This window comes from Pseudophryne corroboree, chromosome 8 (genome assembly GCF_028390025.1).
Source record: "Pseudophryne corroboree isolate aPseCor3 chromosome 8, aPseCor3.hap2, whole genome shotgun sequence".
In the NCBI taxonomy this organism is placed as follows: Eukaryota; Metazoa; Chordata; class Amphibia; order Anura; family Myobatrachidae; genus Pseudophryne; species Pseudophryne corroboree.
In genome coordinates, this window is record NC_086451.1 from 38,289,641 (window position 1) to 38,314,567 (window position 24,927).

The window sequence follows — 24,927 nt, forward strand, 5'->3', positions numbered from 1 at the left end:
GTATGAGAAAATAGGATTTTAATACCTACCGGTAAATCCTTTTCTCTTAGTCCGTAGAGGATGCTGGGCGCCTGTCCCAGTGCGTACTGTATCTGCAGTTATTGGGTATGTTTACACACATGGTGTGTTGCATTTAAGTCAGCCTGTTGCTGACGTTATTCATGCCATGGCATGCGTTATGCTGATATTGGTTGTGTTTACACACAGGTTGTGTTACGCTTTATGTCAGCATATTGCTACATATTGTTCATGCCGTCGGCTGGTGTTCTATTGAATGCCACGTTCTGCGGCATACTGGAGGTGTGGTAAGATGATCACCGTGGTTTAACAATAAATTCTTTCCTCGAAATGTCCGTCTCCCTGGGCACAGTTACTTAAACTGGAGTCTGGAGGAGGAGCATAGAGGGAGGAGCCAGTTCACACCCATTCAAAGTCTTAAAGTGCCCATGTCTCCTGCGGATCCCGTCTATACCCCATGGTTCTTGAAGCATCCCCAGCATCCTCTACGGATAGCAGAAAAGGATTTACCGGTAGGTATTAAAATCCTATTTTTTTCTAAAATAAGTATACAAGTGGTGCAAGATGGAACTGTCCTTAGGCTCTCCTACCACCCTTATGTTGTATATTAAAAAGGACATGCACAGTTTAACAAACCAAGCACTGCATTAAACAAACCAAGTACTGCACCAATAGGCACTGCCACTATTGTGGCTGATGTGCTTGGTTTGTTTGGGTTCCCACAAACCAAGCTACTAATGGGCTTAAGGTGGTCTACAGTGTTGTAATTCATCATCACATTTGGAACGTCAGACCCAAACATAGCTAGCGTGGACAACCCTAGTCTCTCCTCATGGAATTGTCAAATTTCCAGCTACACAGGTTGTTCTTCAATCCTTGGTGTTCATCTTTTTTTGAGCACTGATTTCTCTGTTTTAAAGGTGACACTTCTAGACCCAGAGCGAGAAGGTGTTGAAAGTGAGGTTACAGAAGAAGCCTGACTGTGTTTGGCCTTGGCATTCGCAAATTCTGCAACAGGCCTTTTATTGCATGAGACTGCAGTAGCAGGACCACCACTCACAAAGGAAGGCCATGGTCTGAGCCTTGTCGTTTAGATATGAGATGCCCTTTTGTACACTTTCTTGTAGAAGTTCTAGAACTGGCAATCTTTTATAGACAGATCCATAATTGCTTTTATTTTTTAAAATCAGGACAGGATTAAAGCTAAATGATAAAGCTATATGATTTTTTCCCCTCTTATATAAGATTTTAGGGCGCAGATGATTGGTATGCCACATACCCAGTAACACGACACAGCTAATATGATATACGCTGCGTCACTTGTATTTAGTTTTTAATATACAACTAGGTGACTCATCGCGCCCTATCTGGCGCTCTTCACACTGTCGCACCTTTCTGGTGTTCAATATTTGTATTATATGGAGTATTACCTGCATTCCTAGTTTTGTTAATGGTTAAATATTGCAGGACCAAAGGCCATCCAATGGTGAAGGGGGCATAGCCCCTTGTGATGGGGAGGGGACGGGGGAGTGTGGGCCGCGGATGGGGGAGGGGTTCCAGATGGGCTGTGGGTGGGGGAGGGGCAGGGGTGCCATGAGTGGTGGAGGAGCAGGTGCAGGGCTGTTGCGGATGGGGGAGGGGTCTCCGGAGATGCTGCGGGTGGGGTAGAGGTGGGTGCAGGGGAGGTGTAGAGGGTCCTGACACCATTTTATGCCCCACACACAATAATGCCCCAAATGATGCCACACAGTAAGGCTTCTAATTACTTTTAAATTACCTGCCTCTTGTCAGGGGTCTCATGCTCATTGCCAGGGGTTTCCAGCACGTTGACAGGGGTTTCATGCACATTGTCAGGGGTCTCGTGCTCATTGCCAGGGGTTTAATGTCCATTGCCAGGGGTTGCATGTGCATTGCCAGGGGTTTAATGTCCGTTGCAAGGGGTTTACTGTCTGCTGCCAGTGGTTTCATGAACGTTGGCAGGGGTTTAATGTCCATTGAAGGGGGGTTTAATGTCTGTTGCCAGGGGTTTAATGTCGGTTGCCAGGGGTTTCATGCGCATTGCCAAGGGTTTAATGTCCATTGTCAGGGGTTTCATGCGCATTGCCAGGGGTTAAATGTCCGTTCCCAGGGGTTTAATGTGCGTTGCCAGGAGTCTCCTGGTCACAGCCCCAGTAAAGTATGGGAGGGTGGGTGCGGGCATAATTAATTATACTGCTAGCCCCCACAGCCCCGCAGTGGATTGAGATGCGCTGGGGGCTGCGGAAGCACTTCCGTACATTGCAGTGTAAAAACAAACACATTAAACTAGCCGCCGCCGAGGACACAGGTGCTAGAGGTCAAATTTGACCTCTAGCATCTGTCTCTTACTTGGCGACGGACATTTTTGGTGGGTCTTTAAACACAGCAATGTACGGAAGCACTTCCACAGCCCCCAGTGCATCACAAACTACTGCGGGGGATGTGGCGGCTAGCGTTACTGGGTGGCTGGTTCCGTGGGTGCTCCTCGTTGCTTGTGGGTGCTCATGTCCGGGAGCACCCATGGATATATTAGCCCAGATCTGTGACTCTGACTCTGCCCAGCGTTGTGACTCTGCTTAGCGTTATACACTGAGTTACAGAGTCACTGTACAGCAAAATGAATAACAAAAAATATTTTTTTAGTAGCCAGATAGGCGGTACGTATGATGCAGGCACCCAGTATGTATTATGTAACACAGCCCAACTAATATGATATACATTGCGTCACTTGTTTTCGTTTTTAATAACAGCTGCAAGAACACAATATGTGTGTACATATCTGAATCCGGCCCTTTAAAATGACTTGGCTATTATCATCTCTTCCCCTTGCTAACAACTTGCAATTTACCCCGAGTGAGTTAGAATTAGAATGGTGTCTGTAACACTTTATTTTCAGCAACCGTATGAGTCGGTCAACTAATATAACCCATTTATTGTTCAGCGGGTGACTTTATGACATTGTTGAAATTAAAACCCATTTGTCAATAGGTGCTTACAGCACAGGTATTTCTCAGTTATACATAGTAATCCCGCATACTTCAACATGGACCATTCCATTGCGTCTTATGTGTCCTGAAACTTTAATCACTGATGGCCTTGGACCCAAAGCTGCATTTGGAGAAGTGATGAACTTTGTATGATAACTTCTTGCTACTGTAACTATATTGTTGGTTTACACTTGGCTGTGGCTCACCTATGGGAAGAAATTACACATAAAATACTATAAGTTAATTCAAGTTTTCATATAGTTAAGGCTTCCAACACATATCATTCTGCTTTATGGGAATTCTACAATAGCCCCAAAATATTAGCTATAAAATTCTTTGTTGACGTTTGTACTTTAATGCCCGTTTGTTCCGGATTGCATTATGGTTTTTGGGAAGTGCCAGAAATCTTCTTCTCTGAATGTATGTTGGAACTCCGTAACTGAAGACCCAGAGGTATTCAGGAGAGAGAATTTTTGTTGGCTTGTGATAAAGAAAATACTTGTTCAAATAGCTCTCATCGTGCCAGATGGCTTCAATGTGGTTTTCCTTGTCCGTCATCGTAGCGTTATGGCAGAAGTTGGTCAGCTTATAGACCTCCTCCACCGTACCACCAAAATATCCTCCTGCATAGTAAAAGTCGCCCTCATCTCTAGGAATGTAAGCTGTAGACTCTCGTCTGCGCTCATAGGTGAAGTGTTCACGAGGTCCTCTGTAGTAGCCAGGATGTAGCGTGCCAAACACATCACTTAAAATCTCCACCCCAACATGGTCGATGAACTCCATGTCTACATCTGAGCACACCAAGTAGTCCACCTCATTGATGAATCTTTGGCGAGCATAGTCTCGTATCATCTCCATGCGCCTCATTGACACTTCCTGCCATCTCTTGTAGCTGGGCACTTCTAGGATGACAATGTGTCTGCCCTCACTGAGAGTGATATTGGGAATGTCACCAGCACGGTCCGTAAAGATGTAATAGCTAACATTATGTCCCACCATGAAGAACTTTTCAGCAGTGTCAATAAGAGTCTGGACAAATACTGTATACCTGAAAGAAGAAGAAAATACTATTTAATACTCACTAGTTTATTCACTAGTGTGGCAAAAACGAGATTTATGGTAAGAACTTACCTTTGTTAAATCTCTTTCTGCGAGGTACACTGGGCTCCACAAGGATAGACATTGGGGTGTAGAGTAGAATCTTGATCCGAGGCACCAACAGGCTCAAAGCTTTGACTGTTCCCAGAATGCACAGCGCCGCCTCCTCTATAACCTTGCCTCCCTGCACAGGAGCTCAGTTTTTAGTTAACCAGCCCAATGCAGTAGCAGGAAAAGAGACGACAATGGTTAGTAGCCACATACACCACACTCTCACGACAAGAGAAATGTCAGCAGCTAATGCCATACCAACCCAAAGAAGCTAAGTGCGTCAGGGTGAGCACCTTGTGGAGCCCAGTGTACCTCGCAGAAAGAGATTAAAAAAAGGTAAGTTCTTATCATAAATTTCGTTTTCTGCTGCGGGGTACACTGGGCTCCACAAGGATAGACATTGGGGATGTCCTAAAGCAGTTCCTTATGGGAGGGGATGCACTGTAGCGGGCACAAGAACACGGCGTCCAAAGGAAGCATCCTGGGAAGCGGCAGTATCGAAGGCATAGAATCTTATGAACGTGTTCACTGAGGACCACGTAGCCGCCTTGCACAATTGTTCAAGGGTCGCACCAGGACGGGCCGCCCAAGAAGGTCCAACAGACAGAGTAGAATGGGCCGTAATGTGAGCAGGAGCTGACAGACCAGCCTTCACATAAGCATGTGCAATCACCATTCTAATTCATCTGGCCAAAGTCTGCTTGTGAGCAGGCCAGCCACATTTGTGAAATCCAAACAGTACAAAGAGAGAATCAGATTTCCTAATAGAAGCAGTTCTCTTCACATAGATACAGAGAGCCCGTACCACATCCAAAGACCTCTCTTTGGGAGACAGATCAGGAGAAACAAGTGCCGAAACCACAATCTCCTGATTAAGGTGGAACGATGAAACCACCTTAGGTAAATATCCGGGACGAGTCCTAAGAACCGCCCGGTCACGGTGAAATATCAGATATGGGGAACTATAGGACAAGGCACCCAAATCCGACACTCTTCTAGCTGAAGCAATAGCCAGCAGAAACACCACCTTAAGGGAAAGCCACTTAAGATCAGCTGAACCAAGAGGTTCAAACGGAGACTCTTGTAACGCCTCCAAAACCACCGACAAGTCCCAAGGAGCCACAGGCGGGATATAGGGAGGTTGGATACGCAACACACCCTGAGTAAAGGTATGCACATCAGGTAAGGTCGCAATTTTTCTCTGAAACCACACCGACAAGGCAGAAATATGAACCTTGAGGGAGGCCAGACGCAGGCCTAAGTCCAGGCCCTGCTGAAGAAAAGCCAACATCTTGGCCGTACTAAACTTGGAAGCGTCATAATTGTTAGATGTGCACCAAACAAAGTAAGAATGACAGACCCTATAGTAAATCCGAGCAGAAGCCGGTTTCCGGGCCCGCAACATAGTTTGAATGACCGCCTCAGAAAACCCCTTAGCCCTCAAGACGGAAGCTTCAAGAGCCACGCCGTCAAAGACAGCCGGGCTAGGTCCTGGTAGACACAGGGGCCCTGAATGAGAAGGTCTGGGCGTTGAGGAAGTAGAATTGGATGCTCTGACGATAGACCCTGCAGGTCTGAGAACCAGTGCCGTCTGGGCCACGCCAGAGCTATGAGGAGCAGAATCCTTCTTTCTTGCTTGAACTTCCGAATTACCCTGGGCAGGAGTGACACCGGAGGGAACACGTACAGCAGCCGAAACCTCCACGGCACCGCCAGCGCATCCACGAATGCTGCTTGAGGGTCCCTTGTCCTTGCAACGAAGACCGGAACCTTGTGATTGTGTCGAGACACCATGAGATCTACGTCTGGAAGGCCCCACCTTTCCACTAGGAGTCGAAACACTTCTGGATGGAGGCCCCACTCGCCGGCATGTACGTCCTGACGACTGAGAAAGTCCGCTTCCCAATTCAGGACTCCCGGAATGAAGATTGCCGATATGGCCGGTAGATGGCGTTCCGCCCAATGTAGAACCCGTGAGACTTCCATCATTGCCAGACGGCTTCGAGTGCCACCTTGGTGATTTATGTAAGTCACTGTGGTGGCGTTGTCCGGCTGCACTTGAACAGGACGGTTCTGAATTAAATGCTGGGCTAGGTTCAATGCATTGAAGACCGCCCGCAATTCCAGAATGTTGATTGAGAGGAGGGACTCCTCCTTGGTCCACCAACCCTGAAGGGAGTGTTGCTCCAGCACCGTGCCCCAACCTCTTAGACTGGCACCTGTCGTCAACAGGATCCAGTTGGATATCCAGAAGGGACGGCCCCTGCACAATTGTTGGTCCTGGAGCCACCAAAGCAGCGACAGACGGACCTCCGGAGTCAATGAGATCCGGTGAGGCAAGCCGTCCCACTTGGCTAGAATCAACCTCTGGAGGGGGCGAGAATGGAATTGAGCATACTCCACCATGTCGAATGCTGACACCATGAGGCCCAGCACCTGCATCGCCGAATGTATCGACACTTGCGGACGAGAAAGGAAGCAACGAATCCTGTCCTGAAGCTTCAGGACTTTCTCCTGACACAAGAACAACCTCTGGTTGTGAGTGTCCAATAGCGCTCCCAGATGCACCATGCTCTGAGCAGGGACCAGGGAGGATTTCTTCCAGTTGATGAGCCAGCCGTGGGCTTGCAGAAACCGGACCGTCATATCCAGATGACGTAGAAGAAGTTCTGGGAAATTTGCTAGGATTAACAAGTCGTCCAGATACGGCAGTACCCTGACCCCTTGACGGCGGAGTACCACCGTCATCACCGCCATGACCTTGGTGAAGACTCGCAGAGCCATTGTTAAACCAAAAGGTAACGCCCTAAACTGGTAATGGAGGTTGCTATTGCTGATGTGACGCTGCAATAGGAATATGCAGGTAAGCATCCTGTATATCCAGGGAGACCATGTAGTCCCCAGGTTCCAAGGCCAGTACTATAGAGCGAAGGGTTTCCATACAGAACTTGGAAACCTTCACAAACCTGTTCAATGCCTTGAGGTTAGGAATGGGCCGGGAGGACCCATTCGGTTTCGGGATTAGAAACAGCGGAGAATAGTACCGCCCGGCCCCTCTGCGCAAGAGGCACCTGTACTACAATTCCTGTATCCTGTAGAGTGTTTGCCTTTGTCTGGTCCAACGGGACGTCTGTCTGGCAAAATCGATGAGGGGGGCGGTTTTTGAAGGCTATGGCGTAACCTCGAGTGACGACTTCCCGTACCCTGGCATCTGAAGTGGTCTTCAACCATTCCTGGGTATACCCTAGAAGCTGGCCCCCCACCCTGGGATCCCCCAGGGGGAGGCCCGCTCCGTCATGCAGCAGGCTTCTCGGCCTTGGAAGCTGGCTGACGGGCCGCCCAAGCTCTTTTGGGCTTTGGCTTACCAGGTTTGGAAGTACGGGCCTGCTTGTTGTACGCCTAACCTTTTGCTTTACCTGAAGGCCGAAAGGGGCCTTTAGCCTTCGACACAGAAGGAGCGGTACTTGGCAGACAGGCAGTTTTGGCAGTAGCCAAGTCAGCCACTATCTTATTTAAGTCCTCCCCAAACAGAATATCTCCCTTGAAAGGGAGTACCTCCAGGGTTTTTCTAGAGTCCAGATCCACAGACCAGGATCTCAGCCACAATATCCGGCGAGCCAGGACTGATGTAGTAGAGGCCTTGGCTGCTAGGATACCGGCATCAGAAGCCGCCTCTTTAATATAGCGAGAAGCTGTGACAATATATGACAAGCATTGTCTAGCATGGTCAGAAGAGATTTCAGCTTCTAACTCCAAGGCCCATGCTTCAATAGCCTCTGCAGCCCATGTTGCTGCAATAGTGGGCCTGTGCAGCTCCCGTGAGGGTGTAAATCGCTTTCAGACAACCCTCCACACGTTTATCTGTAGGCTCTTTTAGAGACGTGACGGTAGTGACAGGTAGAGCTGAGGAAACCACCATCCTAGCCACATGTGAGTCTACTGGAGGAGGCATTGCCCAATTCTTAGACAGCTCTGGTGCGAGGGGATAGCGAGCCAGCATCTTCTTTTGAGGCACAAACTTCTTACCCGGGTTTTCCCAGGGTTCCTGACGTATATCCACTAGGTGGTCAGAGTGAGGTAAAACTTGTTTAACCACCTTCTGACGCTTGAACCTATCTGGTTTCTTAGGAGGGACGGATGGCTCGGGATCATACGTAATCTGCAGAATCAACTTAATAGCCTCCAAAAGATCAGGAACATCCACATGTGAATTACCCTCCCCATCAGCCGTATCTGAGTCAGAACCTGTGGGGTCAGTGTAAGTGCCGTCTTCATCAGACGAGGTGTCAGTGACAGCAGTGGATTGTGAGGAGACAAGAGCTCGCTTAGAGGACCCCTTGGGCTTAGGCGAGCGATGGTCAGACTTTTTAGTAGTAAGGGACTGGTTCAACTTCCTCAATTGAGCAGATAAATCGCCCACGGCGGGTTAGCTGCAGGGACCACATACGGCTGTAGCGGCATAGGGGGTCCCATAGGGGGTGTTAGTTTATTAACTAGCTGTAGAAGCATGGCAAAAGTAGCCCATGGTGGGTCATTATATACCCCCATTGCCACAGTCCCACTGGGGGGCAAGGAGCCCCCAGAACCAGAGCCCCCAACTGCTATATTTTCCTCATAGTGGTCTGTGGCTTCAGCAACACCTGTAGTGTGTTCAGCCCCAGAACCATTACCCTCAGAAGCAGACATGATATAACTTGCAGTATCAGGTAACACAGTACAATTATCAGCAGCACAATACTTCTTACCCAAACCCCTGCGCGGTGTAGTTAGCACAAGCAGTGATACAGTAGAGATATGGTGACTAAATCACAGAGAAAAATACGTATTAAAGTATATCTTTGTGAAAATCCTATATCAATATAAAACCTGACGCACCAAGCCCCCTCAGGTTATAGAATATAGGGATAGCAAATTGAGTGAGAGACACGAAATGGAAACCACTCAGCAAGCTAATGCACAGGAGGATTTGCCCAAGCAGTCCCAGGAACAGTGTAGCTGAGAGAAATGGCGTCCAGACACTGACAGGGAGTGAGGGAGAGACAGATATACAGCTCCAGGGCGGGAACATTTGCTGGAAACGGCTTCTGATGCAGGTATCCTGGCAGCCAAGGCCTCTACTACATCAGTCCTGGCTCGCCAGATATTGTGGCTGAGGTCCTGGTCTGTGGATCTGGACTCTAAAAACACCCTAGAGGTACTCCCTTTCAAGAGAGATATTCTGTTTGGGGAGGACTTAAATAAGATTGTGGCTGACTTGGCTACTGCCAAAACTGCCTGTCTGCCAAGTACCGCTCCTTCTGTGTCGAAGGTTAAAGGTACTTCCTTTCGCCCCTTTCGTCCTTCAGGTAAAACAAAAGGTCAGGAGTACAATAAGCAGGCCGCACTTCCAAACCTGGTAAGCCGAAGCCCAAAACAGCCTAGGCTGCCCGTCAGCCAGCTTACAAGACTGATAAGCCTGCCGCATGATGGGGCGGGCCTCCCCCTGGGGGATCCCAGGGTGGGGGGCCGGCTTCTAGGGTATACTCAGGAATGGTTGAAGACCACTTCAGATGCCTGGATATGGGAAGTCGCCACTCAAGGTTACGCCATAGCCTTCAAAAACCGACCCCCTCATCGATTTTGCCGGACAGACGTCCCGTTGGACCAGACAAAGGCAAACACTCTACATTCGGTGGTACAGACACTATTGGATACAGGAGTCGTAGTACAGTTGCCTCTTGCTCAGAGGGGCCGGGGGTACTATTCTCTGCTGTTTCTGGTCCCGAAACCGAATGGGTCCTCCCGGCCTATTCTCAACCTCAAGGCATTGAACAGGTTTGTGAAAGTTTCCAAGTTCCGTATGGAAACCCTTCGCTCTATAGTTTTGGCCTTGGAGCCTGGGGACTACATGGTCTCCCTGGACATACAGGATGCTTACCTGCATATTCCTATAGCAGTGTCACATCAGCAATACCTGAGGTTTGCGATTGGCAACCTCCATTACCAGTTTCGGGCGTTACCTTTTGGTTTAACTACGGCTCCGCGAGTCTTCACCAAAGTTATGGCGGTGATGACGGTGGTACTCCGCCGTCAAGGGGTCCTGATAGTGCCGTATCATTCCCCAGAACTTCTCCTACATCATCTGGATATGACTGTCCAGTTTCTACAAGCCCACGGGTGGCTCATCAACTGGAAGAAATCCTCCCTGGTCCCTGCTCAGAGCATGGTGCACCTGGGAGCGCTATTGGACACTCACAACCAGCGGTTGTTCTTGTCTCAGGAGAAAGTCCTGAAGCTTCAGGACAGGATTTGTTGCTTCCTTTCTCGTCTGCAAGTGTTGATACATTCGGCGATGCAGGTGCTGGGCCTCATGGTGTCAGCATTCGACATGGTGGAGTATGCTCAATTCCATTCTCGCCCCTCCAGAGGCTGATTCTAGCCAAGTGGGATGGCCTGCCTCACCGGATCAGGTCTCACATGATCTCATTGACTCCGGAGGTCTGTCTGTCGCTGCACTGGTGGCTCCAAGACCAACAATTGTGCAAGGGCCGTCCCTTCTGGATATCCGACTGGGTCCTGTTGATGACAGATGCCAGTCTAAGAGGTTGGGGAGCGGTGCTGGAGCAACACTCCCTTCAGGGTCGGTGGACCAAGGAGGAATCTCTCCACTCGATCAACATTCTGGAATTGCGGGCGGTCTTCAATGCGTTGAACCTGGCCCAGCATTTAATTCAGAACCGTCCTGTTCAAGTACAGTCGGAAAACGCCACCACAGTGGCTTACATAAATCATCAAGGCGGCACTCGAAGCCGTTTGGCAATGAAGGAAGTCTCATGAATTCTACATTGGGCGGAACGCCAACTACCGGCAATATTCATTCCGGGAGTCCTGAATTGGGAAACGGACTTTCTCAGTCGTCAGGACGTACACGCCGGAGAGTGGGGCCTCCATCCAGAAGTGTTTCAACTTCTAATGGAAAAGTGGGGCCTTCCAGACGTAGATCTGATGGCGTCTCGACACAATCACAAGGTTCCGGTCTTCGGAGCAAGGACGAGGGATCCTCAAGCAGCATTCGTGGATGCGCTGGCGGTGCCGTGGAGGTTTCAACTGCCGTACGTGTTCCCTCCAGTGTCACTCCTGCCCAGGGTAATTTGGAAGTTCAAGCAAGAAAGAGGAATTCTGCTTCTCATAGCTCCAGCGTGGCCCAGTTGGCACTGGTTCTCAGACCTGCAGGGCCTATCGTCAGAGCATCCAATTCTACTTCGACAATGCCCAGACCTCCTCGTTCAGGGCCCCTGTGTCTACCAGGACCTAGCCCGGCTGTCTTTGACGGCGTGGCTCTTGAAGCTTCCGTCTTAAGGGATAAAGGGTTTTCTGAGGCGGTCATTCAAACTATGTTGTGGGCCCGGAAACCGGCTTCTGCTCGGATTTACTATAGGGTCTGGCATTCTTACTTTGTTTGGTGCGCATCTAACGATTATGACGCTTCCAAGTTTAGTACAGCTAAGTTGTTGGCCTTTCTTCAGCAGGGCCTGGACTTAGGCCTGCGTCTGGCCTCCCTCAAGGTTCAAATATCTGCCTTGTCGGTGTGGTTTCAGAGAAAGATTGCGACCTTACCTGATGTGCATACCTTTACCCAGGGTGTGTTGCGTATCCAACCTCCCTATGTCCCGCCTGTGGCTCCTTGGGACTTGTCGGTGGTTTTGGAGGCGTTACAAGAGTCTCCATTTGAACCTCTTAAGTGGCTTTCCCTTAAGGTGGTGTTTCTGCTGGCTAATGCTTCAGCTAGAAGAGTGTCGGATTTGGGTGCCTTGTCTTGTAGTTCCCCATATCTGATATTTCACCATGACCGGGCGGTTCTTAGGACTCGTCCCGGATATTTACCTAAGGTGGTTTCTTCGTTCCACCTTAACCAGGAGATCGTGATTCCGGCACTTGTTTCTCCTGATCTGTCTCCCAAAGAGTGGTCTTTTGATGTGGTACGGGCTCTCCGTTATATATGTGAAGAGAACTGCTTCTATTAGGAAATCTGATTCTCTCTTTTTGCTGTTTGGATTTGACAAACGGGGCTGGCCTGCTCACAAGCAGACTTTGGCCAGATGGATTAGAATGGTGATTGCACATGCTTATGTCAGCTCCTGCTCACATTACGGCCCATTCTACTCTGTCTGTTGGACCTTCTTGGGCGGCCCACCGTGGTGCGACCTTTGAACAATTGTGCAAGGCGGCTACGTGGTCTTCAGTGAACACCTTCATAAGGTTCTATGCCTTTGATACTGCCGCTTCCCAGGATGCTTCCTTTGGACGCTGGGTTCGTGTGCCCGCTACAGTGCGTCCCCTCCCATAAGGGTCTTTCCTTGTGGAGCCCAGTGTACCCCGCAGCAGAAAACGAGTTTTATGGTAAGAACTTACCTTTGTTAAAACTCTTTCTGCAAGGTACACTGGGCTCCACAAGGCGCCTACCCTGACGCACTTAGCTTCTTTGGGTTGGTATGGCATTAGCCACTGACACTTCTCCTGTCGTGTATGTGTGTGTATGTGTGTGTGGTGTATGTGGCTACTAACCGTTGTCGTCTCTTTTCCTGCTACTGCATTGGGCTGGTTAACTAAAAACTGAGCTCCTGTGCAGGGAGGCGGGGTTATAGAGGAGGCGGCGCTATGCATTCAGGGAACAGTCAAAGCTTTTGAGCCTGTTGGTGCCTCGGATCAAGATCCTCCTCTACACTCCCTATGTTTTTCCTTGTGGAGCCCAGTGTACCTCGCAGAAAGAGTTTTAACAAAGGTAAGTTCTTACCATAAAACTCGTTTTTTTATTTAATAAGAATTGCAACATGTAATATCAGTATCCTGTGGTTATTTTAATATTTTCTTTACAGTTGGACTACAAGTGGACCTTAATGTTTTGGCATGCTGGGACTTCTTGTTCCACAAGTGCCATAATTCTGGGGCAGACTTGCTGGAACATGTAGACTGCTTGCAGGGCCGGATTAAGGTCTGTGGGGGCCCCTGGGCAACAAATTTGTGGGGCCCCCACACACTGTCCTCACAACTGCAAAAAGATGTCGGAGTAGGAGTACAGCATTTACCTGTCTCCTCTCCGTCCTCCTCAGCAGCTGAGCTGTTCCTTTATTGCTGCGGCCGCCGAGGAGCTTCACTCACAACAGTCTCGCAAGATAATATCAAATCTCGCGAGACTTCACACTGCAGTGAGTGAAGCTCCTCGGCGGCCGCAACTGTAATGGAACGTCTCAGCTGCCAAGGAGGACAGAGAGGAGACAGGTAAATGCTGTACTTCTACTGCGATGTTTGTTTGCAGTTGTGAGGACAGTTTGTGGGTGCCCCGGGACGACCGCCCCTTCCGCCCCGCCGTTAATCTGGCTCTGACTGCTTGTAAATAACAATATTATTATTATTAACTAGTTGTTTTTTACCATTAACTCCACATCCACCGCCAGCAAGGGGGCGGGGAATAGCCCTGAGCTTTCAGCCTGTTTGTACCTCGGGACAGGGACCAGGGTCGGACTGGCCCACAGGGGTACCAGGGAAACCACCGGTAATCCCCACTGCCTGAGGGCCCACTCCTTCCTCTAGGGATCAGGTTCCAGACTGTGCACTTGTATTATACATGGTAGATATGTTGCATTACACTGCACTAAACTATTGTGTATTTGAAGCCTCTGTGGAGGCTGGCCACACACCCTTTGTAGGCTGGCCACACCCCTAAGTATGGGCCCCTATAACTGCATTCCCCTGGTGGGCCCTTCATGCCCCAGTCCGACACTCGCAGGGACCACAACTTATTTTCGGGGTTCTGACTTTCTGAGGAATTCCAGCTGTGGACTGACCAGTTTGGGGCTGGTAGCCATTATGACAGGGGGACCCCACGCTGTGTTCCCCCTGCTATAACATTATGCCCCCCTGGCTGGGTCAGCCTGGTGCTGGATATTGGAAACCACGGGGGAGGGTGGGGGGGGGGGGGGGGGTGCTCACACCATTTTTCCTTCCGATTTTCTAAGGTCAGCCCAGTCTAAGAGGTCCAGGGCTGGTTATTGATGAGGGACCTCATTTTTTTTTTTTTACAACAAATCCTGCACAGATCAGTTTGACTGCGGATTCATACACTTCTAGTTTTCAGTGTCGTAAAGGGGAAACAGGTTTTAAGATAGGAAACATACAATAGGTATCACCGGCGCTTTAGAATAGACACTCAAATACTATGGTTAGTAAATTCTGCAAAACACTGGCATTGGCGATGTTCAGAGATTTGGTTTAGAAGTCAAAGCGATTCTTAGTAAATTTAGCCCTATAACTTACTTTTTAATAGCAAACACAGTGAGGCCAATGCGGACGTTTCTCTGATGGAACTGCGCATTCAGTATATCAATGTTATAGGTTCCATTCCATACAATCGGGGAAAACCAAGGTGTCATTGTCAAGACATCAGATCTCCTAAAAGTAACAACAAATCTCCTATATAATAGCCCTATTCTGTGACTTTGTGACTCATTTGCTAACGCTAGGAGGAGTCACAACACTGGGCGGAGTTAGTCAAATGAGTCACAGATCTGGCCACATCTATAGGAGACTAGGAGCAGAAGCAGATGGTATGGGCATGTCACAGGCAGGGGTGCACACCGCCCAACTTTCTGCAGGAGCTTTCTTCAGGCAGAAGGAGGGACACACACTCGGCGAAAAGGGGGCGTGGCTTCACGGGAGGGCTCCCGTTTTCGTCAGTGAGGGGGCATGCCCAGCGCTCTGTGAGCTGCTGGCATGCCCCCAGGGGCTGATTATGAGTCCGGGGGGCCCAGGTCACTTGAGACAGGGGAGCCCTATCTCATTGCTGTGCCTGCTGTGGGGTTGGGGGCGTGGCCTAATCGCGGGACACTAGGCCACGCCCCCTTATGCAAATTCCAGGATTTATTTATTTTTTATGGAATTTTGGCCCCTCAGCTAGAGGTAAATCCAGAGGGGGTGGTCGCTCCCCCTACACACCCGCACAGGCAGAAGAAAGCAGGGAGACTGCTGCCTCCCTGCAACACCACAGACCTGCCAATACGCAGCAGCGTGTGCTGACTGTAGCACAATGCTGCCACTGTTGCTGGCAGGACGGGGGGGGGGGAGCTTCTGAGCTGGGACAGAGCTACTCCAGCCGGGGGCCCCCTAAAACTGTGGGGCCAACGGTACGTACCCCCTGCCCCCCCCCCCCCTTAATCTGGCTCTGCTGCTGGAACCCCCCATTAATCCGTACCCCGATGCCCCCTCTCCCTCTGTCTTCACTATTCACCGCTGCTCTGCTAAGCAGAACAGCGAGTACAGGAGCTTTCCAACTGCTCCCCTCCCCCACCACCGCAGGACACTGCGACCCGCGGGTGGGACAGACCCCAAAAAATGGGACTGTCCCGCGAAAATTGGGACAGTTGGGAGGTATGGCGGTATGTGAGGGGTATGTCATACAGACAGACGGGCACCGGCTCACTGTGGGGTCTATTTACTAAGCCTTGGATGGAGATAAAGTCGCTGGAGATAAAGTACCAGCCAATCACCTGGTAACTGCTATGCCACAGGCTGTGTTTGAAAAATGACAGTTAGGAGCTGATTGGCTGGTACTTTATCTCCAGCGACTTTATCTCCATCCAAGGCTTAGTAAATAGACCCCTGTGTGCTTAACCCCCCACATCAGCATACTCAGCAGGGTCTCTCTGGCGGGGAGGAGCGTCACTTTCTGGCACATTCCACGCTTCTTAGCTGCAGTTTTGTTGGGCACCAGCCGCTGTGCAGGTTCCGTACTGCCTCTGTTATCTCCAGCCCCAGCAACCCCACCGCTAGCTGCAGCGCTGCCACCCGCAGTGAGGTGCGCCCAGCTCCTTCGTACACTTTAGCCGGCGGGTAGCGCTGCAGAAGTCCGAGCTGCTTGCAGGCTCCGACCCCCTCCTCCCTCCAGCCGCAGCGTCTCCTGGCAGCTAACCAGTCACTCCCAGTCTCCCCTTACCACAGTGCCCAGCAGCCGCGAGGTCCGCGCCACGTGCATGCTATGACATCCTCCTCCCTCCAGCCGCAGCGTCTCCTGGGGGATAACCAGTCATTTCCAGTCTCACCTTACCACAGTGCCCAGCAGCCGCGAGGTCCGCGCCACGTGCATGCTATGACCCCCTCCTCCCTCCAGCCGCAGCATCTCCTGGGGGCTAACCAGTCACTCCCAGTCTCCTCTTACCACAGTGCCCGGCAGCTGCGCGAGGTCTGCGGTGTGTGACTGAGGAGGGATGCGGACGGGCAGAGGAAGCAGGACTCCAGCCTAAGAGAGTCAGCCATGCCAAGCCTCCACCAGCAGCAGATCCCAACAGGTTGGAGTGGAACAGCAGCAGTGACTCCGGTAAGACACATCTGTCTGTCACCACTGTTTTGTCCCTAATACCAATCTCTCCCGTGCCCTGTGTTCTGTCATGTCCCTGTCACCCCTGGCCTTGCCCTGCCACCCTTATCCTGGCCCTTTCACCCTTATCCTGGCCCTTTAACCCTCATCCTGGCCCTGTCACCCTTATGCTGGCCCTGTTACCCCTATCCTGGCCCTGTCACCCCTGTGCTTGCCATGTCAACCTTATACTGGCCCTGTCACCCCTGTCCTGGCCCTGTCACCCCTATCCTGTCCCTGTCATTTCTGTCCTGGCCCCGTCGCCCCTGTCCTGGCCCCGTCACCCCTGTCCTGGCCCCATCACCACTGTTCTGACCCTGTCACCCCTGTCCTGGCCCTGCTACTACATACCCTCCAACTACCTTTTTGGCAGGTACAGTACCCGCAGCGCCTCCAGACCTCTCCCCAATGCACCACACCTCCGCACCTTCCCCTCCACCACATGCGGCACTCCACCCCTCCTCCACACGCTGTGCCTCCAGACCCCCTACACCACCCGCGGCTCCCACTCCTCCGCCTCTTCACCACCCACAGCACCTCCAGGCCTCCTCCACCATCCACCCCCCTTATATGTCTCCCCCCACACCTGCCCCCCTCCACCCGCAGCATCTGCAGACACCCTCCTCCATCCGCGGTACCCCCCTCCGCCACCCCTCCCCCACCAATGGCACCCCCGCACCTGCCCTTCCACCACCTGCAGCACCTCCCCCATCCGGGCCCTACCCCCACTTCCGCCGCCCCTCCACACGCAGCATCTACAGACACCATCCGCAGTCCCCCCCGCACCCGCTACATTCTGTACATCGTGCCCTGCAGGTTCTGTTCACGCCATCGCAAGGGCTGCGCCTCCTTCACCATCGCACGCCCTTTCATTGTGCAATATTTAACCACTAACAAAGGAATGCAGGTAATACTCCATATAATACAAATATTGAACCCCAGAAAGGCATGCAAGGGTTAAGGGGGCGTAGCCCCTTGCGACGGTGTGAAGAGCGCCCGTAGGGCGCGATGAAGCACCTAGTATATTATATTAGTTTACATCTATCTATCTATCTATCTATCTATCTATCTATCGGGGGCATTCTGAGTTGATCGCACCAAGCAACTTTTTGCTGCTGGTGCGATCAACTAATCTCCGCCTATGGGGGAGTTTATTTAGCATAGCAGGGCTGCGTTCACTTGTGCAGCCCTGCTATGCTAAAAAAGTTTCACTCAAAACAAGACTAGGCCTGCAGCTACTTACCCTGTGCAACAAATCCAGCGATGAAGGTCCCGGCTGTGACGTCAGACATCCACCCTCCGTTCTCCTGGACACACGCCTGCGTTTCTCTTACCACTCCCCAAAAACGGTTGGAAACGGTGAGTATCCGCCCCGGAAACGCCTCCCGCCTGTCCATCTTCTTGCGATTGCCGCTGCAATCACAACTGTTGTTGGTGGCATCACTAGGCAACGACGCACGTGCACAAAGCGACTGCCGTGCATCCGCATTTCCGACCCGTTCGCACCAAACTGAAGAACCGCTGCGTGCAAATGGGTCAGAATGACCCCCTATCTATCTAATCTATCTATCTATCTATCTCAGTGGCCAATGCGGGATTTCTAGTGGGGGGATTTCTAAAAGCAATCTACAATCTCCCACGACATGGAACAATGGCGCAAGTGTGGGAGTCTGGGGGAGCAGTAGGAAAACCTAGTAACGACCATAGGCATGCGCATGTCTCTCCTGCCCCTCACTGTGTGTCCCCGTCTCCGGCAGTCATTTAAAATGTCTCTCGGCTGTCACTTGATTGGCTGCCGGCCCGTGAGCTTTGATTGGCTCACAAGCCGGTGCCATATTTCAAATGGCCGCCGGAGACAGCCAGGAACTCAGTGAAGTGAGGCACAGGAGAGACGCGCGCTGCGTTCTCCTCCCCTCAGCGGCAGAGATGGAAATCGGCAGCACTGGCAACAGAGGAGGGTGAGCACAAATGGGGGCATATGTATCTGGCACCACTGGGGGCATATGTATCTGGGACCACTGGGGGCATTTATGTATCTGGTACCACTGGGGGCATTTATGTATCTGGCACCACTGGGGGCATTTATGTATCTGGCACCACTGGGGGCATTTATGTATCTAGCACCACTGGGGGCATATGTATCTGGCACCGCTGGGGGCATACGTATCTGGCACCACTGGGGGCATATGTTTATATTGCTTTGAGTGCCAATAGGTGGTGCTAGACACACCCAGTAGGTGGTGCCAAACACACCCCACCGACGGTGCACCCCCTAATAAAATGTTCTGCACATGCCTATGGTAACGACTCTGGACATTAATGTACATATTGGTCTTTTTATACACTGGAAAATGTATGGAATACAGTATTAATAATTAACACTATAAATGGCCTCTAGTAGGCTGTATCAAACATATTTAACTAATATAAATAAGTGGTCAGAAAAAGGTTAAACATAGTATAATAAATCAATACACACACATAATAGAACCAGTACTGCACTTTCTAAGCTCACATTCTCCCACATCATGGTAAGGCTCCTGTCTCTTCTTCCTGGTAGCTACTCTCTGGTTCAGTTCATTGATTGAGGACTCAGATCTACACACACTACCAACTTGGTAGAAGTAGCTGCTACCAGTCGGCATGTGCAGCAGCTCCGCTCTGTCCCTTAAACTACATGATGTGTTGGCAGCCGGAACCCTTACTAACACCGCCAGCTGCAGCAGTCACATCTACGGGTAGCGGGAGCAGAGCTAATGATCTCCGCTAACCTCCTATCCATGTGTACTGTGTTTGGAGTGTCATGCGCATGCGGACTCTACTAAACGCTATGCCGCGACTTGTAGCTTGCAATGTAAATACATCACGGTCCCAGTTATAAAAGAACATATCTGTATTTCATTGTTTCTTATTCTGTTCTGCCAATGACAGGTTAATTAATAACGCTGGTTTTGACAAATAAACCTAAGGCATATTTTATCTTGCGAATTATTTCAGTCAATAATATGCATTTTGTAAAACATAGCAAACTTAAATACAGTAAGTCATTGGAAATACAAATATACGTAGCAAATACCAACCAGCTCACAGGAGTATTAAAACCTCTGCAAACAAGGATACACAAGAAGAATGTTATCACTAATACTGTTATTTAGCACTCTCAGTGGGATCCGTGACCCCGGCTAAGTGTGACGTGGATATGAGAAAGACTCACGGACTGATAAGGTGATTTACAATTTGTTAGTATATCTACAAATCTGCAACTATATTATCATTGCTATAAATATCAATAGGCCGCTCCTTTAAATATATTTTTTACGTTACATAGCACACAAATACAGTACATGGGTCTTGGGAAGGGGATGCAGTCAGTTTACCTCAATCAAAATCCCGACGTTCAAAATCCCGACACCAATTGGCCGATGGTCAAAATCCCGACAAGGTCAAAATCCCGACATGGACAAAATACCGACATTTAAAATACCGACAAGGTCAAAATACCGACATGTAAAATGCCGACAGGTCAAAATACCGACATGAGTTTTTCATGATTTTTTTCATTGAAACCGACTTGTTCATACTTTACCATCCCCAGTGGACCTGGAGGGGGAATATAATAGTGTGCCGAGCGGTGTCCATGTTGACTTATGTCGACATACACACACACACAAAAAACAACAAAAAAGCATGTCGGTATTTTGACCTGTCGGCATTTTGCATGTCGGTATTTTGACCTTGCCGGTACTTTAAATGTCGGTATTTTGTCCATGTCGGGATTTTGACCTTGTCGGGATTTTGACCATCGGTCAATTGGTGTCGGGATTTTGAATGTCGGGATTTTGATTGGAGGTATTTCATACCGATCCCCTTGAGAATAGGACTGCACACAGACATAGTTTACATGCCAGGTCTTCCTAAGAGTGCGTACACCAGGGCTGGATTAAGGTCTGTGGGGGGCCCTGGGCAACAAATTTGTGGGGCCCCCACACACTGTCCTCACAACTGCAAAAGAACATCGGAGTAGGAAGTAGGAGTGCAGCATTTACCTGTCTCCTCTCTGTCCTCATCGGCAGCTAAGCTGTTCCTTTTCTGCTGCAGCCGCCGAGGAGCTTCACTCACAGTAGTGTGAAGTCTCGCAAGATAATATCAAATCTCGCGAGACTTCACAGTGCAGTGAGTGAAGGCCAATTTATTTTATTGTGGGTCTTCCAAATACAGCCCTGCACAGCGAGGTTAGTAAATGGGATAGAGGTACACTTTAGGAAAGAAGGTTTCAATTAAAATAGTCACAATTTGTATCTATTGGTCCTTTAACAGTGAGATATATACTACAGCAAACAGAAACACTTACACAGGCTTCAAGACATTCGGCTTTCCATACAGCATTCTGAAAAGATGGACAAAAAATGAACTAGACATCTGAGGATCAAATTATCATTTTGGGTAAGTTCAATGATACATGCCTCTAACGAGTTCTTGTCAGGATGTTGACATGTTACAAATGTCGATACTGTGATATGGCGACATTCACAATACCGACAAATGCAAATAGGGTTAGGCTGCAATTAGGAATAGGGTTAGGTTGTAATTAGAGTTACAGTAGGGTTAGTTTGAGACCAAAATATCAGTAGCATACCCTCCCCTAAGCACTGCAGACAGTGCCATCACCTCACCCAATCACTGTCAGACAGTGCCATCACCGCACCCAATCACTGTCAGACAGGGCCATCACCTCACCCAATCACTGTCAGACAGGCCATCACCTCACCCAATCACTGTCAGACAGTGTCATCACTGCACCCAATCACTGTCAGACAGGCCATCCCCTCACCCAATCACTGCCAGACAGAGCCATCACCTCACCCAATCACTGTCAGACAGGCCATCATCTCACCCAATCACTGTTAGGCCATCACCTCACCTAAGGAGATGACCAGCCTATTCTTCTGTACAGAAGCCCAGCGAGGCAATAGCCCTCCTATTCCATCTACAAGACCTCTTGCCACACCCCCTTATTAGCTGTTTAATCGATCTGCCTAAAGTAGGAAGAAAGCAGCAACAGAAAGTGAAGCATGACACTAAACTAGCAAATGCTGATAAAACTACAATTTCCGGGAACTGCACAACTAAGTAAATCAGAAGATAATTATTCCTGATGATTGAACCAACTAAGAGGTCTATTTATCAATAGGCGAAAAACCGACTGCCAGCAACAACTGATGTGTTTTTTTAATGTTTTGCCAGTGATAGGGATTTTTGTAATTTACCACATATGTGAAAGGTTCTTCACCAGCAATAATATTACTATCGCCAGCAATGGCCACTGCTAGAAGCGTGATTCAGTGGCAGGGTCAGACTGGCCCAGGGAAACCCCCGGTGGGCCCTACTGCCCCCCCCCCCCCCTACTCTAGAGATGAGGTTCTAGACTGTGCACCTGAATTCTACATTTTGCATTTGTTACATTATAATGCACATGACTGTGGTGTATTTTCTATTATGCATTGCTGTTATTATTCTGCTACATTATCATGCATGCACTAGCAATATTTACTGTATATATATCAAGGGCCCCAGACTATGCACTCTCTAATGGTTATGTAAACTATTGTGGTGGCTGGCCACATCCCTATGCATGGGCCCCTACTACCGCCCCCCCTCCCCCCGGTGGGCCCTTCATGCCCCAGTCTGACCCTGTTCAGTTGCGAACGCTGAAAATGGCTTCCTTATGCACTTTTACAGGAAAATCTGTGTAACAAGTAGAGATGAGCGGTTCTGATTTTAAGAAATCAGAACCGCTCCGAACTTCCTGGATCCGAGGGCTTGGATCTGTCCTGGCTGCCTCTCATCCCGACCCGAGGCAAAACCACATGATCCGACTGCCAGATTTTGTGGTTTTGGCTCAAGCGCCAATGTCAAAAGTCCCATTAAGTCAATGGGCTGACCGCTGATTGGCTGATAGAGTCATCTGTCACAGCTCTCAGCCGATCAGCGTGTTCCTATAGACTTTAATGGGGCAAGATGGCGGCCCGCACCGTGCTTATGACATCGCCACCCACACTGCCAACACCCCACACTGCTGCCACCCTCGCACTGTGAATACCGCCAGCACTCCCATGCTGCCAACACCCCCGCACTGATGACACGACCAGCACTCCAGTACTGCCGACACTGACTGGACCTCCACACTGAGGACATATCCGACACTCCTGTACTACCGACACAACCAGCACCCCGCAATACTAACCCCCACACTGCCAAAACTACAGACACACCCTGTATCAATCAGCACCCCTGCACTGAGGACACCGCCAGCACTCCTGCATTGCCAACACTGCCAGCACCACAACAGTACTGACACTACCGGCAACCATGCACTGAGGACACTGCCAGCACTGCTGGCACCCCTGCAGTGAGGACACCAATGGCATACCCACACTGCTGACACAGCCAGTAGTACCAACTCCGCACCAAGGACATTGCCGGCACCCCCGCATTGAGGACGCCACCATCACTGCCAGCACCCCAGGAGTATGGACACCACTGGCTACCCTACACTGAGGCCACTGCAAGCACTGCCAACACTGCCAGCCCCCTGCAGAGAGGACACCCCTTGCACTCCCGCACTGCTGATACAGCCAGCAGTACCGACACCACCAGCAACTCTGCACTAAGGACACTGCCAACACCGCCAGCACACCAGCAGTACCGACAGTGCCAGCATTCCTGCAGTGAGGACACCCCTGGCATCCCTGCACTGCTGACACAGCCAGCAGTACCAATACCACCAGCAACTCTGCACTGAGGATGCTGCCAACAGCGCCAGCACACCAGCAGTACAGACACTGCGAGCAACCCCGCACTGAGGACTCTACCAGCACCCCTGCACTGCCGACACTGCTGCACTGAGGACACCACCAGCATCCCCTGTCACAGTAAGTGCGCTATTGTTGTATCCGCCCTGCAATGTATCCTGCATTGTATCCGACCCACACTGTATCCCGCACTATATCCATCCTACACTGTATCCAACCCACACTGTATTCCGCACTGTATCCAACCACACTGTATCCAACCAGCAATGTATCCAGCACTGTATCCGACCCAAACTGTATCCGACCAACACAGTATCTAACCCACACTGTATCTGACCCACAGTGTATTCCGCACTGTATCCGACCCACAGTGTATCCGGCACTGTATCCAACCCACACTGTATCAAACCTGCACTGTTTACAACCCGCATTGTATCCCACACTGTATCCAACCAGCAATATATATCCTGCACTGTATCCGGCCCGCACTGTATCCAACCCACACAGTATCCAACCAACACTGTATCCAACCAGCACTGTATCCACCCCACACTGTATTTCTACACTGTATCCAACCAACACTGAATCCAACCAGCACTGTATCCACCCCACACTGTATTTCTACACTGTATCCAACCAACACTGTATCCAACCAGCACTGTATTCAACAAACACTGTATTCCCACACTGCATCCAACCTGCACTGTATCCCCGACTGTATCCAACCGACACTGTATCCAACCTGTCCTGTATCCCGCACTGTATCCAACCCACACTGTATCTAACCCACACTGTTTCCAACCCACACTGTATACCGCAGTTTAGCCAGCCAGCCTTTGGCCAGTCTTAGTGAAAACAATATTGTTAGCTGTGAGGTAGTCAAAATTGAGTGAAAATTACTAAATTAATGTTATTGAGGCAAAAAATCTCTAGGAACGGAAAAAAAAAAGGTCCAAATTAAGTGATTTTTTTTTGTCAATTTTTGAAAAATATCCAAATCCAGTCACGGCAATTTGGTAAATCCACAGCCAGACGATGAATCAGAACCAAATCCAAATCCAGGAAAAATGGCCCGGGGCACATCCCTACTAACAAGCATTGTTGCAATCATTTAAAATATTTTTTTACATTTTTCTAAATAATTTGCAGTTATGGTTTTTCTTTGTTTTTAGTTTCATTGAGCCTGCGGGAGATGGCAAGCCGACCTACTGTACCCATACGCTTATCCGGGGCCGGTGCAAGGTTTCTCGACACCCTAGGCAAAAGCTCAGCCTACTGCCCCCCCCCCCCCCCCCCCACACTTATATTAGTCTGAAAGCCGACACCGGAATGCAGAAAGGGAACAACATCCCGGCGCCGGAATCCCGACCAATGGGATCCCGAATGAGTAGACACCGTGGCGCTGCAGAGGTTAGCCAGATTGGGGGGGGAGGGGGGGGTGTTGGGGGGGTAGGTTTGTGCAGCATCCCAGGGGGTTAGGGTTAGGCTGCGGGTAGGAGGGTTAGGGTTAGGCACCCCTCTCAAAGGGTAATGGTTAGGCTACAGGGTGGGAGGG

The 24,927-nt window shown here is 50.1% G+C and overlaps 1 protein-coding gene across 2 annotated transcripts; it reads right to left on the bottom strand.

Moving 5' to 3' along the window:
• Nucleotides 1–2,760: 2,760 nt before the first annotated feature.
• On the bottom strand, nucleotides 2,761–21,227 carry LOC134948342 (histo-blood group ABO system transferase-like). Of its 2 annotated transcripts, none has more exons than XM_063936265.1 (2): nucleotides 20,912–21,227; nucleotides 2,761–4,071 (listed from the first exon to the last, which is right to left on the bottom strand). In XM_063936265.1, exons 1-2 carry the CDS (start codon nucleotides 20,977–20,979, stop codon nucleotides 3,348–3,350), a joined length of 792 nt encoding a protein of 263 aa, XP_063792335.1. In that variant the 5' UTR covers nucleotides 20,980–21,227; the 3' UTR covers nucleotides 2,761–3,347. The 2 variants fall into 2 exon arrangements, with proteins under 2 accessions (XP_063792335.1, XP_063792336.1); XM_063936266.1 differs by lacking the exon at nucleotides 20,912–21,227 and adding an exon at nucleotides 20,607–20,729.
• Between the last annotated feature and the right edge of the window lie 3,700 nt (nucleotides 21,228–24,927).